Here is an 18,580-nt window from a genome sequence, read left to right on the forward strand (position 1 = left end):
TGCAGTGCGCGGGACCGCCAGCCGGATACAGTCACGGCCGGTGGGGTCGGTGCTGTGATGGGGGCGGGGGTGGTCCCCGAAGGGGCCCTCCAAGGTCACGGCCTGCAGTGGGGTGAGCTCCCAGGGAACAGCACGGAGCGGGCACGGGAGGGGATAGGGGCAGGGAGGGGGTGCCGTCTGAGCAAAGCGAGGTTGGGTCTCACGTGTGATGAACGCATCACGCTTTCTGTAAAAATGAGAGGTGTGTTTATACATTGCACTGAAATTTTAAAAAATGTTAAAAACATGTCTTTCTTGAGAGGAGACAGGACGTGCATGTTTGTGCTTGGGGTGTCACCCACTTGGGCAACTTTTGGGTTGGATTTGCTGGGTGCCGTTTGTTACCTGCACCGTTGGAGCCTCTGGGCTGGGGGAGCTAGGTGGGCCGGTCTGCGGGGCCTGCCCAAGTTGGGCGAGGCTGGTGGTGAGGGGATGCGGGAGAGAGGGGCTGCGCGGAGTCCTGGGAGGGGCTGCGCGCTGCTGAGAAGCAGCTGAAAAGACAGCGGGTCTCGCTGTTCCGCGGGCTCAGATGGGTCCCCGCCCAGCCGAGACGCCCCTGCACCGCCTGGCCCTGGGCGCACCGGCTGTGCCGCGCCCAGGACTCCGCCGGAGGTGCCGGGTGTCCTGGGAGGGTTGCTGGCGCCCGCTCCGGAGCCACCTGCGGGGAAGACGGGTGTCCGGCAGCCGAGCCCGCGGCCGCTGGGGGACCCAGAGGCTCCCGGCGCGGCCCGGGCCTGCTCCAGGCACCTGACCCCCGTCCCCGCCGCCCTCTCCGCCTTCCTCCGGCCCCCAGCCCGGGGGTCGACCGCGGTGCTGACCCTGTGGGTCCCATCGTCCCTGAGGCTCGTCCCGCGGACTGATCCTTCCGCTCCGGGGCCCCCTCGGCGGGCTGCGCGTCGGGGGGCAAGGAAGTCCTCCCCGCCAGGGCAGGGGGCTCGAGCCGGACCGCAGCGACCCCGCCCCAGTCCACACCCGGCCAGGGACCCGCTCCCCTGCGGGGCTGCTGTCTCCTCGGGAGAGTCCCGACCCTTTCGGGGGAAGCCGTCGTCCCCGGACCCGCGACCCCAGCGTCCTCCCGCCCGCCCGAGCCCAGCCCCCCTAGGCCGCGGCCCACGAGGGCCTCCAGGGCCGGCACCGCCCTCCGCGCCGTTTCCCGGAAGCCCCGCCCGGCCGCGGCCTTTGACAGGCGGGCCGGCCGGCCAACCGGAGCGGGGCGGGGCGGGGCGGGGCCCGGCGCAGACAGCCAATGGCAAGCCGCGCCGGGCTGACGGACGGGGCGCGGGGCGGGGCGTGCGCCGGCCCGGCCGAGCGTCCGCCGCCCGCGCGCCCCGCCGCCCGCAGCCCGAGCCGCACCCTCCGCGGACGGAGCCCATGCGCCGGGCGACCCGCGCGCCCCGGCCCCGGCCCCCTTCCCCGCCCCCGCCCCGGCCCCGGCCCCGGCCCCGGGGGCAGTCGCGCCAGTGAGCGGTGAGTGCGGCGGGGGCGGGCGGCGGGCGGCGGCCGGGGCTGCGGGGCGGCCGGGCGGCCGGGCGGGCGGCTGGCGGCGGCGGGGCGCGCGGGGGCGCAGGTGAGCCGCGGGCGGCGGCGGGGGCGCTGTGCGTCCGCGTCCCCGGCCCTGCCCTGCGCGGGGCCGCGGCCGTCGCGGGGTCGCCCGCCCTCCGGTCGCGAGGCTGCCCCCCGAGTGCTCCGGCACCAGGCGGCCATCACGCGCAGCCGGCGAGCCGGGGTGCAGGAAATCACTGCCCGCTGTCCGCGCAAGGGCGTGCGCTCGTGAAACCGCACAGACTGGGGCACCCCAGCCGGAGGCCTTGGCCCTGGCCTTCGTTCTTTGTCACCTGTGCGCCCGCTGCGCACGTCGTTTGGGTCTGTTCCTCTCAGCTGCGTATCGGGAACCCTCCCCCCACCTCCCACCCCCACCCCCACCCGGCTGCCTCATCTGCCTTCTTTTCTCCAAAGTTCATACGGCAACACGATACCGGGGTTTTCCCGTTATTTTGACGTGTGCCGGTCTCCTTGCAGTGCGGGCAGAGCCCACAGAGGGCAGGGGGTTCTTGTCTGCCTGTCACCGTGCGCCCGGAGCAGCAGCTGGCATACAGTAGGCGCTCAGTAAATACTTGTCAAATGCAGCAACCCGCTCCGTGGGGCCCGGAGCGGGTTGTAGGCGGGCACTGGCCTGCCTGGGCACGCTGCTGGGCGCTCCACGGTGGCAAGACCTGTTTTCGCAGGGAGGGGAACTGGGAACCGCCGCCTGCAGGGCCTCCGGTTCAGGCTTTCTGCCTACCCAGCAACTTCTAATTCGGGTGCGTGGTTGGGAGATGCTCTCAGCTGTCAGCCCTGCCTTTGGGGGGCCAGCTCCCTGCCTCTCTGACAGCCATTACCTGCAGCTGGAGGCGGGGCCGTCTCCCACCCCTGGGCTGGAGGTGCCACAGGTGGGCGGCTGGGCCTCCATTCTGGCTGCCACTCCTGTTACCTGGTTGTCTGGGGCCAGAGGGTGGGACGGGCCAGCCCAGGGAGCTCAACAGGCCTGCTCTGTGGGGCCTGGCCTGTGGCTGAATGCGTCTTCCTTGGCAGGTGGGACAGGAGACCACCCCGGTGGGTGCTGTGTGCCGCGATCCCCTGAGGAACGATGACGGAATATAAGCTCGTGGTGGTGGGCGCTGGAGGTGTGGGGAAGAGTGCCCTGACCATCCAGCTCATCCAGAACCACTTCGTGGACGAGTATGACCCCACCATCGAGGTGAGCCGTGCTGCCCCTGTTTCCAGCCCTCCATCCTGGTGTAGGCTCCTCTTCTGTCTGCCTCCCTCCCTCCCAATGCCTAGGGGCGGGGCATGGGTGGGGCCCCGGGAGAGGCTGCTGCTTTGCTCCGCTCCTCCTAGGAGAGGTGGGGTGGTCCCTAAGCGCTGTCCTCTGCAGGACTCCTATCGGAAGCAAGTGGTTATCGATGGCGAGACGTGCCTACTGGACATTTTGGACACGGCGGGCCAGGAGGAGTATAGCGCCATGCGGGACCAGTACATGCGCACTGGAGAAGGCTTCCTCTGTGTGTTTGCCATCAACAATACCAAGTCCTTTGAGGACATCCACCAGTACAGGTGCTTGCCGGCCCCCAGGGGCCCTCCCTGTCCCCTCTTTCCCTTTTTTTGTCCCTTTCTCTCTCTCCATCTTTCTCTCTCTCTTTTTGCTCTCAAGGTCCTGGATGCAGCTATGCCTGCAGCCCGTGACTGGATCACACCTCCTTCCTTGCAGGGAGCAAATCAAGCGAGTGAAGGACTCCGATGACGTGCCCATGGTGTTGGTGGGGAACAAGTGTGACCTGGCCGCGCGCACCGTGGAGTCCCGGCAGGCGCAGGACCTCGCCCGCAGCTACGGCATCCCGTACATCGAGACGTCGGCCAAGACGCGCCAGGTGAGCCGGCTCCCCACCCCCACCGCCAGCCAGGGCCCCCCCCCCCCGCCCCGCCCCAACCCTGCCAGGGAGCAGTGCTTTATTGCCCCCTCTCCCCCAACACAGGGCAGCCGCTCTGGCTCTGGCTCCAGCTCCGGGACCCTCTGGGACCCTCCGGGACCCCCGTGACCCAGCGGCCCCTAGCGCTGTAAGTCTCCCCGGATGGCAGGGCAGTGAGGGCGGCCAGGGCCCAGGGTCTGGGCTGACACAGCTCCAGGGGGGGGTGGAGGTCCCTGGAGAGAGCTGCCCTGAGCCAGGCCGGAGCGGTGACCCTGGGGCCCTGGCCCCTCTGCCCCCAGAGATCCCCGTGGGCCCTCGTTGGCCCTGACCCCTTAGCAGGCTACGGGGGATGAGGGTGGTAGGTCAGACAGGAGTGGGACACGGGGTGTTCAAGCTCGGAGCCAGACCTTGGGGCCGCCCTGTGGGGGAGCCCCTGGGGATCAGGCCGCCCGGTGGGGGCAGCCCTGGGGCTTCCTGCCTGTCGGGGTAGGGGTGGGGAGGAGGCGGGCAAGGGGCCGGAAGTCTGCATGAGCTCGAGGCAGGGGTCCCTGGGTTTCCTCCCCTGCTGAGTCCCCCTCTGAGCCGGCCCCTTCCTCCTAGGGTGTGGAGGACGCCTTCTACACGCTGGTCCGAGAGATCCGGCAACACAAGGTGCGGAAGCTGAGCCCACCCGATGAGGGTGGCCCCGGCTGCATGAGCTGCAAGTGCCTGCTCTCCTGACGTCCCCTCCGCGTCCACCCTGGCGGCCCGCTGGCCCTCTGTGCCCCACGAGCACAGGCACGGGGTCCGGAGGTGCCGGATGCCGGGAGGAGGTGCGGACGGAGGACAGAGGAGGGGAAGGAAGGAAGGAAGCACTCCCGGAGTCCAGCCAGCCCCGGGCTCTCTGGACAGAGTGACCGCAGACCTCCCAGGACGCTTTGCACGGACTGTCGTGAACTGACGCCACCGGCACCCCGCTGTTACTCTCCTCCCAGCCCCGTCCTGGCCCGCTGGGCACAGGCTGAGTTGCAGTAAATTATTTGATGGTCTTGACCCTGGCGTCTGGCCGAGGTTGGGAGGCACAGGGGAACCTCAGCTTTGCGTGCCGGGCGACCCCTGCGCAGGGGCGCGTGGCAGGGGCTGGTCCTGCAGCCGGGGCCGAGCCGCCGGTCTCTGTGCGGGGCATCTGGCGCTTCTTGCCGAGAGCCCTGGGCGCTGTGGTTGCAGGCTGGCTCTGTGTTTTACCACAAAAACACCTCACTGAACTTGAAACAGCACAGGGGGGATTGAAGCCCAGGGTGTGTGTCTTCCCCTGGAGGGGGAGGCCCCGTTAGTGACCAGACGGGGGCAGGGGTGCTGGAGTCTGCCACCTTGGAGCCTCTTCTGCTGACTCCAGGGGGCGTCACATTTCGTGAGTTTGGGGACCCTGAGAGGCAGGTGCTGAGGACAGCAGAGGGAGGGTCTCGGCCTGCCAGGCCCGCACCTGCCGGCTCCTCTCGTCTGACGTTTTCGGCGCAGGACCCCAGCACGTCTCCTTGGCCTCAGCCTCTGCCCTGTTGGTGCCAGGTGACTGGGGTCTGGCGGAGCCTGCTGCCCTGTGCGAGTGAGGGTGGGGCCGACCCGCCCACCCCTGCTGCCCCTTCGTTGGGGTGGCCTGCTGCTCTCAGAGCTGCCTTAGGTCACCTACGTGGATCTGTGGGCCATACCCAGGTCCCTGACGGCCACTTACCGCTCTGACAGGGCCCGCTGGCTTTGGGCCAGAATCCAGGATCGGCCAGGGCCACGGGGGGGCTTGGTCCCATCAGTCTTCATTTTGGTTGTCCGGGGGGGGTCGGGGGGGGTGGTTGTGTTGCCTCTGCTCCTCCCCCAGAGCCTCGGGGCCACCACACTCATCACCGTCCCCTCCAGAGGCCCTCGAGCATATAGCTTCTCTGTGGGCGCAGAGGTCAGGGTTGCAGGAACGTTGGCGGCCTTGGGGCAGTGGCGGGGCGCTGCCCTGCCTCTGTGCTGGCCATGCCAGTCTCTACCCAGAGAGGGGCATCAGCTGCAGGCCACGGGGCAGCACAGGTGGACGGGGCGCTCCAGCTTCATGTGTGGTGGGCTGGCCAGACCCTGTCACGGGTCCCGGTGGGGTTCCGGGGCCGGGTGTGTAGTGTGGCCCCTGGGGTGGCCCTGGCAGGTGCTGAAGGGAAGGGGACCCAGTGTTGTAGCTCTGAGTTCTAGTTTCTGGTTCACTGGGAGCTTTGAGAGGGACTTCTGGCAGCAGGCGGGCCAGAGAGGGTTCCGGGTGGGGTGAGGGGGTGCAGCAGACAGGCCAGATCCGGAGACAGGTGTGCGGCCGCGGGCTCCGTGGAGGTTCCCTCCTGCAGCTGCTCCAAGGCCTTGAGGTTGGCCTGGCCGAGAGGGGGTCCGGGTTGCTCATGTTCGGTGGCTGGGCTGGGGAGCGTCTCGAAGCTAGGAGAGGCTAGGGGAGGCCTGGGTGCCAGGGACACTTGTTCCGGGCCCAGGGGCATCGTGGGGAGCTCGAGTTTTGCTCAAGAGATGGGGGGGAGGGGGGTTAGTTTCTCCAGCTGTCTGTCCTGAGCGGGGTGGGGCACCAGGGTACCCTCGTGGCTCCCTGCGCGGCCACCTTGGCCTGACACACAACAGCCCTCCAGGCAGCTGACCCCCAGCCCCCGCAGCGAGTGCCCGGATGCCCAGCCCTGGCTGGCTCCCAATCCCAGAGCAGGAGAGGAGACGGATGGAGACGGATGGAGACTGGAGGGAGGCCCACCTGGTGGGGTGGCTCATACTTGGCCCTTGGAGGCTGGGCCATGAGGTGCCTCAGCACCACGTCGTCCTCCAGGGCCCAGGTCTGGGCCAGCGTGTCCTGCAGAAACTCCAGAGACTCCAGGGGCGTCCTAAGAAGCATCTGGGAGTCAGGCCAAAAGGGGCCCCACCCTGCTGCCCCAGGGGCCTCCCAGGGGCAGCTGCTGGGGGTCCGGCTGTGCCCAGGAGCGTCTTGGGCAGTGCCACAGCAGCCAGGGGGGGGGGGGTGGAGGGGGAAGGCCCCCTGCCCGCTGGTCCTCAGGGCAGTGTCCCCTGCCCAACCTGCATGCCCAGCCCTCCCTCCGAGGCCCCTGCCCACCGCCTCCACAGGCTCGCTCACTTCTGTGCATGTTGAGGAGGGGCCGTGGCCATAAGCATGTGCTCACCGTCCGGGATGTACACGTTCCAGCGCTTCGGGGTGAGCGTGAAGGGGGTCTGTGGGGCCAGCAGGCGTGGGAAGAACAGCCTGAGCAGGACCCACTGAGGTCGCAGCACGGGCTAGGACCCCCCTTCTACCCGCAGCCCCCGCGGCCCCCCATGCGGGTGCACTTGCGAGGACGGACAGGCCGCTCAGGGTCGTGAGGGCCTGGCCAGCATGACCGCAAACCTGGGGGGCAACGGATGCTGCCCCACGCTCAGTGGCAACATGACCCCAGGCTGGTGGCAGCACGGGCCAAGGGCCTGTCCACACTCCAGGCTGGCCTGGCCATCCGTGCACTGCCGCCTCCTGCAGGGGGTTCCTGGGCTTCCCCAGGGCGGGTCTTAGCTTCCGGCCCCGCCCTAGAGGCCCTGCGCGTGGCCTGGCTTGTCTGGGGGGTGGGGCCGAGCGCGGGCCTCCCTCGGGCCAAGGGCGGTGAGCGGCTCAGGGACTAGGTCTCCTGGGGTGGCCGCACCCGTCACCGAGACACTGAAGGACCCACTGGGCGGTGTAAATCCCATCTGGGTGGTGCACATCTGCCCCTCCTCCTGGAGGGAGGGCCGTAGGTGTTCGGGACCGGCCGGGGGTCAGAAACCTCCCTGCGCCAGGGCCCCGTGGAACCAGGCGGACACGCTCGCCACGGCCCTGCTCAGCCCCGAGTGCGCCCCTGGGCCCCCCGGGAGAAGTCACCAAAGCCTTGCCGGCTGCACGGAGCTCTGCACCCCTCCCCGCCCCCCCCCCCCCCAAACACACAGGGCCAGTGCCTCTGGGACGCTTCTACTCGCCACATGTTTCTTCAGCTTTGGGGGCACTCTGTCTAGAATGTGCTGTGACGGGCCTGGAATGAAGAAGCCTGAGAAGGCCCCAGGCCCGCCGACAGTCGGAGCCTCGTCCCCACCGGGTGGGGGTTGAGTGCCTGACAGGGGCCTCCTCTCCATGCAGTGGCTCCGCTGTGTGCACAGCCCTCCCGAGCCCTGGCTGGACACGCGCTGGGAAGAGCCTGGGGTGGCAGGGGCAGAGGACACCCCTCCTCACAGAGAGCCGGCCGGGCTGGTGCCCTGCGCTGGGGCCCGGGCATGTCTGGCCAGCACCCTCTTCCCTGCAGCGGCCACAGCAGGGGCAACGGGGTTCCAGGCACAGGGGCAGGGAGTGTGGCCCACAGGGAGGCCGGGGGCGGGTGTGTGCGTGCAGCCCCCGCGGCTCGCCACGAGCACCTCGGAGGCCACGTTTCTCTGGGCTCAAGTCTACGCACAATGAGATGCAAACACCTCAGAAAGTTGGATGGGTTACGTTCATTCTGCTGTTTTCAGTTTGCCTCCACTAAAGCTCGCCGTGGGATGTGTGGAGCGCCCCCCGCCCGGCCCAGCTCCCAGGTAGCTCGTCTCATCACCTATCGCTGGATTCTGTCCCGTTCTGTGACTTTCCAGTGTTTATCCAAGAGTATCTGCCTGCAGGTGTCAGGAGTGCAGCAGGGAGCGCCGGCATGCAGGCTGTGTGGACGCACGTTTTCAAACCAGTGGGGTCAGTACTCACGAGCAGGTGCGTGCTGCGCTTTGGAGGCGGCGGCCGGACTGCCTGCCGGCGTGGCGGCCTCGCTGTGTGCCCGCCACCTGCCCTCCTCGCCCCGCCAGCGCTGGATGCCGTCAGCCTTGCCCACAGGCGGGTGCCGCTGTCTGGTGCTGTCAAGGTTCGGCACGTTTCTGCGCGTTGACTTGCACGCGCACGCGCGTGCATGCACACGCACGCACACACACACTGCATCCATGCGCATCTGTGTGTCTGTAGCTTCTTCGTGGAAGTGTCTGTTCAGATCTCGAGCCCATTCTGCGCCCGGTCGTTTGTCAGATCACTGAGCTGGCTGGTCTCAGTCTGCGGGGGCCCTTCTACACGCGCGACTTGGCATCTGTCTCCTGCTCCGTCACTTTCCTTCTTGCTGTCTGAATGGTGCCTTTTGCAGAGTGAACATTTTTAATTTAGATAAACTCCAATTTGTCAATGACTTCCTTCCTGTCCTCTCTCGGTGGACCAGCCTCTTCCTCGGCATCCACGGCCCTGCTCTCTTCTGGCGTTCTGGTTTTCTCATGCCCCAAATGAGTTACCCTCACCCTGCAACACGGCCGGGGGCTTGAAAGGCAGTCACAGATGGGAAGGCAGCTGGGCCCCTGAGTTCACATATGGAACAGGCTGCTTTTGTGGATGGCGGCACATTGGCCCCGAGTCGAAGATGCCTCCCACCTGACCCTCACAGAACACCTCACCGATTCTGTGCCGACGGGCAGGGTTTGCTCCCCAGATCTGGGCCCGTCTCTGCGAGGCGCACAGAGTGGTGGCCGTGGGGTGGTGGGTGTTTGGGTGGTGGCTAGGGGCTTCGGGGGTTGGTGGAGGCTGGTCACAGGTTGGCAGCGACACGGCCGCACTCCGGGGGCCACCCAGGTACAGGGGGCACGTGGCACGCCCCTCGGTGGACCAGGAGACGTATGTCCTATTACAGATTTGGCTTTTGATGTCCTATGTACCAACTCTTGGCCTAACTTCAGGTGAGTACGATTTTCTTCCTTTTTATTTTATTTTTAAAAAAAAAAAATTTTTTTTTCAACGTTTATTTATTTTTGGGACAGAGAGAGACAGAGCATGAACGGGGGAGGGGCAGAGAGAGAGGGAGACACAGAATCGGAAACAGGCTCCAGGCTCCGAGCCATCAGCCCAGAGCCCGACGCGGGGCTCGAACTCACGGACCACGAGATCGTGACCTGGCTGAAGTCGGACGCTTAACCGACTGCGCCACCCAGGCGCCCCCGATTTTCTTCCTTTTTAAAAAAAGTTTACTGGGCACCTGGGTGGCTCAGTCGGCTAAGCGTCCGCCCCTTGATTTCGGCTCAGGTCGTGATCTCAGGGTCGCGGGATGGAACCCTGTGTGGGGCCCCGTGCTGGGTGTGGAGCCTGCATGGGGTTCTCTCCCTCCCTCCGTCGGCTCCTCCCCTGCTCATGCTCTTTCTCTCTCTCTCCAAAATAGAAATAAGATAAAGTTTGTTTGTTTATATAGTCTCTGTACCCAACGCGGGGCTTGAACTTACAACCCTGAAATCAAGAGTCGCATATTCCTGACTGAACCAGCCAGGTGCCCCTGTTTTTATTCAAAAATTTTATATTTTTATATATAGATCTATGACTGATTTCGAGTTAATCTTTGCATAAGTTATGCAATTAAGACCACGATTCATTTTTTTTTGCATATATATTTCCAGTTGTCCCAACACTATTTGTTGAAAAACTACCCTTTCTCTAGTGAACTGCCTTTCTACCTTTGTAAAAAAATCAATTACCCTTATTTGTCTGGTTCTATTCTGGGCTCTGGATTCTGTTCCATGGATCTACATCTATCCTTCACCAACCGACACCATACTGGCTCCACTGCCACAACTTGAGAGTCAGTTTTGAAATCAGGTAACGTAGGGGCACCTGGGTGGCTCATTCAGTTAAGCGTCCAACTTCGGCTCAGGTCATGATCTCACGGTTCGTGGGTTCGAGCCCTGCGTCAGGCTCATTCTGTGTCTCTCTCTCTCTCTCTCCGTCCCTCCTCTGCTCATGCTGTCTCTCTCTCTCAAAAGTAAACAAACATTAAAAAAAAAAATCAGGTAACGTAATGCTCATACCTTTATTCTTTTTCAAAATTCTTTATTTGCATATAAGAATCAGCTTACCTATATCAACAAATCTTGTGGGACTTGGGGAATGCAGTTAATCCACACATCATTTAAAGAGAACTGGTGTCTTTATTATGTCAAATCTTTAAATCCCTGAACATGGTATGTCTCTCCATTTATTTAAGTCCTTAGAGATGTCTTTCTTTAAAACTTTGTATTTTTTAACACACAGACCCAGTGCATGTTTTCTGTGGAGTGTACCTGAGTATTTATGGGGCTTTTTTGGAGCTACCATAGATAGTATTTTCTAAATTTATGGTTTCTAAGTTTGATTTTTCTGTTGCAATCTTCCATCCCACGACCTCACCAAACTTACATATTTGTTCTACAAGTTTTTCTTACAGGTTATTTGGGACAGTTTTATTTCTTTTTTTTTCCCCCATATGTGTACATTTATTAAACTTTCCTTAGAGTGGTTACGACTTCCGGTATGGTGTTGAATGAGACTCCTAAGAGTAGGTTTCTCTGTCTTATTCCTAGTTTCAGGGAGAACATCTAGTGTTTCACCATTAAATGTGATGTAAGCTGCTGTCTGTTTTTGTAGATGCCCCTTATCTGGTTGAGGAAGTTCCCGGCTACCCCTTTTTTTGCTGGAAGGTTTGTTTGTTGGTTTTAAGAAAGCACACAAGCCGGGGGAGGGGCAGAGAGAGAAGAGAGAGAGAATCCCAAGCAGGTTCCACACTGTCAGTGCAGAGCCCGACTCGGGATTTGATCTCACAAACCCTGAGATCACAACTTGAGCTGAAATCAAGAGTTGGATGCTGAACCCACTGAGCCTCCCAGGCGCCCTTTGAGGGAAGTTTTCTCATGAGTGGGTGCTGGGTTTGGTCAAATGTTCTTTCTGCACCAACTGATACGATGTGTGATCTTTTTCCTTTAGATGATTAACATGACAAATGATAGTGATACGTCTTCAACTGATGAACCAACCTTGCATTTTCATGATAAATGCCACTTGGTTGTGGTGTATTCTTCTTTTTATATAACATTTGATTTGACTATATTTTGATTGAGGATTTTCATTTGGCTCATAGGAGTATTTGTCTGTAGTTCTCCCTTCCTCCCTCCCTCCCCCTTCCTCCCTCCTTCCCTTTCCTTCCTTCCTTCCTTCCTTCCTTCCTTCCTTCCTTCCTTCCTTCCATCTCTCCCTCTCTCCCACCCTCCGTTCCTTTTACTTTCTTTTGTACTCTTAGGTATGAATATCAGGGTAATGCTGTCCTCATAAGTTGGGACATATTCCCTCCTGTTTTATTTTTCTGGAAGAGAATGAATGTAATTGGTGTTATTTCTTTAAGTGTCTGGTAGAATTTGTCATTGAAGCCATCGGGGCCTGGAGGTTTTTCAGGAGGGGTAACTACAGATTCAATTTTTTAAATGGTTATGAGACTATGACACTGTGCTTTACAGCAAATATGTATTTTGGTCTTCATCCAGGATCCTGGCGCTCACAGCTCACAAAACTCGTGGAGTCTCTAAGAGAAAAGGGAACATCTTTTGTTACAACAGTTGGTCTCCCATCCTCAGTTCCTGAAGTCCCTTCGGAGCCATGAGGGTGAAGTGGGTGTCTTGTTCCGCATAAACAGCCCCTTTACACCACAACTGGGTTTGTGTCCATGAGGAGACTTTGGGAAGAGCCCTAAGGATGGGGGCTGGGTGCCAGGGGGAGCCAACTATGATTAGAGGGTTTGGAGCCTCCGTCAAAACGCAAAAGGAGGGGGTCCTGAGGGCTTCCAGGTTGGTGACTCACGTGCAGAAGGGTCCAGGGACTCTTGCACACCTCACCCTATGTATCTCTACATCTGGCCGTTCATTCATATCCTTTAATATTCTTTGTAATAGACCTGCAATCTAGTAAGTCAACTTGTCTTCCAAGTTCTGTGAGCTGCTCTAGCAAATTAACAGAACCAGAGGAGGGGGTCATGGAAACCAATTAATAGCTGGTGAGTCAGAAGCACAGGAGACAACCTGGATTGGCGTCTGAACTGGGGGCGGGCTTGTGGGACTGAGTCCTTCACCCGTGGTGCTTTCTTCAGGCAGGTAGAGTCAGAACTGAGTTACTTTGGCGGGACACCTGGTCACTGTCTGTGAGAATGGAGTTAATTCCTGGGTGATGTGGAAAAAGACACACACATTGTGAGGACTATCCCAGTTACCTAACTCGTCTTGAGTGAGTTTTGCAAGCGTGTGGTTTTGAAGAATTGCTTCATTTCATCTAAGTTGTCAAATTAATGTGTGTGCAGTCGTTTGTAGTTTCCCTTTTTATGTTTCTGTGGATGGTAGTGATATGCTCTCTTTCCTAATATTGGTGAATTATGTCTTCTTTTATTCTTTCTGTCTGCTAGAGATTTATCAACATACTGATGTTTTCAAAGAACCAGTTTTTGGTTTCACTGATTTTTCTCTGTTCTCAATTTTTCTGATATCTGTTCTTATCTTTATCATTTCCTTCCTTCTGCTTGCTTTGGGTTTATTTGTTGGGGTTTTTTGGTTTTGCTTTTGTTCGTTTTAGTAGGCTTCATGCCCAACACGGGGCTTGAACTCATGAGCTATGAGTTCCCTTCCCCGTGGAGCGTCTTAAGGTGGACACTTGGTTAATGGATTTGGGACCTGTCTTCTTCTGTAATGTCACCATTTAGTGCTATGAATTTCCCTCTAAGTACTGCTTTATATGCATCCCATAAATTGGACACTTTTAGTTCAAAATATGCTCTCATCTCCCTTGACTCTTCCTCTTTGATGTATGAACTATTTAGAAGTGGACTGGTTAACTTCTAAGGGTGGGAGAATTTCATGTTATCTTTCTGTTAACAATGCCTGGCTTAATACCATTATGTCATTCAATTACTTTCAATGACTTTAGAGTGTATCTTGGTAAATGTGTCATGTGCACTTGAAGGGTTGTGTTCTACTGTGTTGGGTGAAGATATAAAAATATCTCACGCGTATATATGCTCGTGTGTGTGTGTGTGTGTGTGTGTGTGTGGACACCTATATGTGTACATGTTCCGTGTGTGTGGACACCTGTATGTGTACACGTCCATGTCGATGCTGTTCTCCTCTTCATATCCTTGCTCATTTTCTACCAGTTTTTGTCAATTCCCAAGACAGGAGCATTGGAACCTCCGAGTGCAACTGGAGTTTGTCAAATTCCCCTTGAAATCCTGCCAGTGTCTTCTTTCTGTGCTTTGCAGACCCTGTGTTAGGTGCCCACACATTGAGGCTTGTTGGGTCTTCTTGTCATGTCCCTCTTGGTCTCTGCATTTTCCTTGCTCTGCAGTTGACTTTGTCTGGTGCTCCCTCTGTTTCCGTTTGCCAGTGTGCCCTCTGCCATTTCTTCAAGCCGTCTTGTAAGCTCACATTTGAAGCGAGTTTCTTGGGGACAGAAGGTAGTTGTTATTTCTTGTCAGTGCTCTGACAGTCTCTGTCCATAGGGATTTTCTACACGCACACACTGTGGTAAGAGCAGCAGACCCTTTCTGACGGCATGCTGACCGTCGGCCTTTAATGTGCTTAGGCCATTTTCAGCTCATGGAAGAACTGATGCGTTCGGACTTAAGTCTTATCATTTTTTACGTGTTTTCTATGTGTGCCTTGTTTCTCTGTTTGCCATTTTCTGCCTTCTTTTGGCTTCTGCAAACTCCTTTTGGTATTTCACTTCAATTACGTTTTTATGGTATGTCTTTGTGTAAATATCTCAGCGGTGGCCACAGGGACTATGATATTGTATCTCTACTTCAGGTCATACCTTCTTCCAATCAAATCTAGGTGGGTTTACACCCTCACTGTGAAAAGCACACCTTAAAAATGTTTAGAAGACAGTATCTTCATGACCCTGGGTGAGGAAGGATTTCCTACGTTCATAGATATGCACAGAGCATGAACAGGCAAGTCAGAGAAAAGGTGCACGGCCAAGGAACATATGATAAGTGCACTCAACCTCGCCAATGCTGGGGAAATGCCAATCAAAAGGGCAACGAGACACAATTTCCCACTCTTACGACTCAGGTGGGGGACCGCCATTGTCCAGGGGATTCCTGGTGGGGACCTGGAGCGACAGGGAAAGCTCCCGTTTTGCTGGTGGCAGTGCGAGTGCTCACCACCACGCTGGAGGGCAACTCCACGAGACCCGAGCAAGTACCTCTCATGGTGTCCAGGTCCACAGAGTGGGAATACCGCGAAGTGCATTTTCAGCGCAAGACATCAGAAACAAGAGGGTGTGAACAGATGAATCTGGGCATATTCACGCCACGGAATCCTCTGCTTCAGTCAAAATGAACAAACTACATTGTATCTACAATGTTACTGAACGGAAAAAAGCGATCCGCAGAAGGATATACGCTGTACTATTTATACACGGTTTACCACAGGCAGAACGCAGAACGGGAGTTTACATTTTTTGGAATGCACACTTAACGTGACAGTAGAAATCTGTGGGAATGACTAAATTCAGGTTGGTAGTTACCTTCAGGGCAACGATGCAGGGTGGGATCAGAGAAGGTGTTCGAGGGGCTCTGATCATGTTTTTAAGATAGGGTCAGTAGAGGGTGTTCGTGTTTTGAAAATGATTGTATGTACGAAAGATTCAATAATAAAACACATAAGTAGGGGCGCCTGGGCGGCTCAGTCGGTTAAGCGTCTGTCAATTTTGGTTCAGGTCATGATCTCACCGTTAGTGAATCCCAGCCTGGCATCAGGCTCCGTGCTGACGGTGTGCAGCCTACTGGGGCTTCTCTGCCTCCCTCTTTGTGTCCCTCCCCTGCTTGCTCTCTTTCTCTCTCAAAATAAGTAAACAGTAAAAAATAAAACACATATGGGGGTGCCTGGGTGGCTCAGCGGGTTAAGTGTCCGACTTCGGCTCAGGTCATGATCTTGCCGTCCGTGAGTTCGAGCCCCGCGTCGGGCTCTGTGCTGACAGCTCGGAACCTGGAGCCTGTTTCAGATTCTGTGTCTCCCTCTCTCTGCCCCTCCCTTACACTCTCGGTCTCTCAAAAATGAATAAACGTTAAAAACAAAACAAAACACAACACACATGTCTACGTTTCATATATATACGGAAACACCAAAATCTTAGGAATGGTTGCTACTGATTAGTAATTGGATTGTGGGTGACTTACTTTTGTTATTTATACTTGTATGTGTTTTCTAAGCATTTTTTTCTGGAAAGTGTATTATTCTTATTACCTTAGAGATGTTTTTTGGGGGCGCCTGGGTGGCTCAGTTGGTTAAGCATCTGACTTCGGCTCAGGTCACGATTTCATGGTTCCTGAGTTCAAACCCTGCATCAGGCTCTGTGCTGACGGCAGAGGCTGCCTGGGATTCTCTCTCTCTCTCTCTCTCTCTCTCTCATTCTCTGTCCCTTCCTCACTCGCGCTCTCCCTCTCTCTGTGTCTCTTTCTCTGTTTCTAAGCACATTTTTTAATGTTTTTTGGTTACAGGGATGTCCTGTCCCAAGCAGACCCCACCTTTCCACTTCCCAGCACTTCACACTCTTACACCCGAAGCCCGGACACAAGTTGTCACCCAGGACGAAGCAGTGGCTGACCCAGTTTATAAAAGAGCTCTCTCCCCGCCATACACCACTGGCCTTTAGGCTGTGGAGAATATAGTGTCACTGGCGGCTTCCGCCGTTTCCAGGATCAGAGAAACTTGGGAAAATGTTCCGTGGGTTCCCTGACTCGCTGAGCGGAGCCTGGGGCCTCCCGGGGGTGGGCACACGAGGAGGCGCCCAGCTTCTGTGCCGAGGCTCCCGTGGCGAGGCCTGAGGCCGGGCCAGCGGTGCTCACGCCCTCCAGAAGAGAAGCCCAGGCTCCGCCTCACGGCTTTTGCAGCCACAACAGGGGGCGCCTCATCTCGCCTCTAGATCGCACCTGTTATGTGTGTTTGTGGGTGTCTATTTCCCCTCAGTTATGAGACCAGAACCCTAAATTTACACACACACACACACACACACACACACACAGGAAATGTTCCCACCGTACCGTCCCCCTCGTGTGGCTTTGAGCACCTGGCGTGGCTCACGTGGCACCTCCACTGGCGGCAGCAGCCGGGCTCGGAAGAACGTGAGTAACGGCGATCAAGGTGCCCGCGGGGCTCCCTTCACATCGTACTGGGGCTACCAGTCTCCTTCTCTGTATTTTCAGTTACTCTGCGATGAGCTCACACCCCCTAGAAGACAAAATTGATGAAAACCGTGTCCAACGACTCGAAAAGAGGGTTCTGCGAGCACAGCGCTGGAAGGCTGGGCCCAGGCGGGCGGGTGAGGGGGCCCCGGGCGGTGGGGCCTCCACAGCCAGTCCTCCTCCGGACGCGGGTTCTGAACCGCTCACACCGCTGCCAGTTCAAGCTTCTTGAGCCTCACCACCTGCCACCGCGACGGGCTGTGACTCATGGGAGCGTCCTTGTCAAATTTCCTTCACGTCCGAGCGGTGGCCTCGGGCCTCTGGGTTTCCTCGGGGCCGGGCCCCCCCAGTCCGCACACCCGAGGTCCGCACGGCACCCCCCTCCCCCGGTGCTGCATGTTCCGCTGTCAGGGCAGGTCGGCGAGAAACGTGTCCCCGGCCCCCTCATGCCCACACGACCTGCTCCTCGTTCCCTGGGCCAGCGAACGTCGTGAGTCCGCCCACTGCCGCCACTGGAGCTCGGTCTCCAACTTTTTTTTTTTTTTTTAATTTTTTTTTCAACGTTTATTTATTTTTGGGACAGAGAGAGACAGATATGAACGGGGGAGGGGCAGAGAGAGAGGGAGACACAGAATCGGAAACAGGCTCCAGGCTCTGAGCCATCGGCCCAGAGCCCGACGCGGGGCTCGAACTCGCGGACCGCGAGATCGTGACCTGGCTGGAGTCGGCCGCTTAACCGACGGCGCCACCCAGGCGCCCCATGCCTCGACTCCTTTGAACACCTTCCCTTCTGATGAGAGCGGAAGGATTTTGTAACGAGTCACTTACCGATGACGGGATGACTTCTACTGATTCCGTCACTTACCTCCACTGCTTTTGTTTCATGTTTGATGGGTTTTTTAATCTGAACCTCTCACCGTTCTTAAATAAACACACGTAAATACAGCCAAGGAAGGTACCTTCATGCTTGTCCAAAGCGGGAGTGCGTGACACGTATCCTAACTCAGTGAAACACTCCAGAGACATCTTTCCGATGGCGACTGAGAGGGGGTTTTCCCAGGTCGCTTTCCCGGCTGCGCAACCGTGGCGGCTCGCATAGCACCGGGCCCTGGGGGGAGCGGATCCCGGAGGAGTAAAATGGCAGCGGGCTTCACAGGTCACGCCTCTTCAAACTTGACCGAAACGCGGCCATCAGGCTTTCTGCTCCTGATCAAGACAGGGTAACAGGGACTGTATCCCTCTCCCACCGGAAACAACTACGAAAACCTGAAAGGCTACATGAAGGCATGGGACACCCAGGGACAAAGGACCCTGCTGGACTGCAAGCGCCCGAGGTGAGGCACAGGACGGCCCCCGCTCCTGCCTGGAGGAGGTTTCCAGCCCACGGCAGAGGTTAGAACACCCACGCGGATCCCAGAGGCCTTCTTGGTTAAGGCGACAGAGCCTGGAGGCTGGGAGGCCAAGGAGGCTAGAATCTGTGCTGTCGGTCAGCAAGCGTCTGCACAAAGTAAGGACTCGAGGCCCCCAGGGCCCCCTGAGCGGTCAGCAGCGCGCTAGTCAGCACATGCACGTGAGGAAACTGCCCGACTGGCGGAGAGAATCCAAAGGAATTGGAGGGAACGGTCCCCAGGGAACCCTCACGAGTTGCTGGGAATACTGCCTGTTCCCAGCAGCTAGATGGGGCCTCGCCATTCATGGGGCATCAGCGAGAACATTCAGAAAGGTGTTCCCCTGATGGTGGGGAAGAATGAACCCGACTAAAGAATGCCCCAGCTCTACCTAACGAAGTATAAAAGGAACACGTGAAAGAGTCAAGCTGTTTTCAGGTCACTGAATTAAATCTTAGAACAAAGAAAGCTGGGACAGAATGCAGAGCCCGGAAATAAGCCTGCACACATATGGTCACGTAAATTACGGTGCAGGAGGCAAGAATACACATGGTGGAGGACAGTCTCTTCAACAAACGGTGCTGGGAACACGGGACGGCCACCGGCAAAAGAACGAAACTGGACCCTACGTCACATCATACACAAAACCAACTCAGAATGGACGACCTCAAACCATAAA

At 57.9% G+C, this 18,580-nt stretch overlaps 1 protein-coding gene and 1 long non-coding RNA gene across 5 annotated transcripts in view; one reads left to right on the forward strand and one right to left on the reverse strand.

The window, feature by feature from the left end:
• Window positions 1–1,371: 1,371 nt before the first annotated feature.
• HRAS (HRas proto-oncogene, GTPase) lies at window positions 1,372–4,517 on the forward strand. Of its 4 annotated transcripts, XM_043582149.1 has the most exons (6): window positions 1,395–1,506; window positions 2,611–2,776; window positions 2,954–3,132; window positions 3,287–3,446; window positions 3,552–3,633; window positions 4,086–4,198. In XM_043582149.1, exons 2-5 carry the CDS (start codon window positions 2,666–2,668, stop codon window positions 3,612–3,614), a joined length of 513 nt encoding a protein of 170 aa, XP_043438084.1. In that variant the 5' UTR covers window positions 1,395–1,506; window positions 2,611–2,665; the 3' UTR covers window positions 3,615–3,633; window positions 4,086–4,198. The 4 variants fall into 4 exon arrangements, with proteins under 4 accessions (XP_043438082.1, XP_043438084.1, XP_043438083.1 ...); XM_043582147.1 differs by lacking the exon at window positions 3,552–3,633 and having other exon boundaries at window positions 1,372–1,506; window positions 4,086–4,517; XM_043582148.1 differs by lacking the exons at window positions 1,395–1,506; window positions 3,552–3,633 and adding an exon at window positions 1,665–1,902 and having other exon boundaries at window positions 4,086–4,517.
• Window positions 4,518–12,854: 8,337 nt separating this feature from the next.
• The window catches only part of LOC122484179, a 28,023-nt gene continuing 22,297 nt past the window's right edge, over window positions 12,855–18,580 (reverse strand). Inside the window, exons 2-3 of the long non-coding RNA XR_006297551.1 lie at window positions 16,373–16,559; window positions 12,855–13,766 (exon numbers count right to left, since the gene is read on the reverse strand). This is a non-coding gene — a long non-coding RNA (uncharacterized LOC122484179). The remainder of the gene's footprint in view (window positions 13,767–16,372; window positions 16,560–18,580) is intronic.

The sequence above is a fragment of the Prionailurus bengalensis genome, chromosome D1, assembly GCF_016509475.1.
Source record: "Prionailurus bengalensis isolate Pbe53 chromosome D1, Fcat_Pben_1.1_paternal_pri, whole genome shotgun sequence".
In the NCBI taxonomy this organism is placed as follows: Eukaryota; Metazoa; Chordata; class Mammalia; order Carnivora; family Felidae; genus Prionailurus; species Prionailurus bengalensis.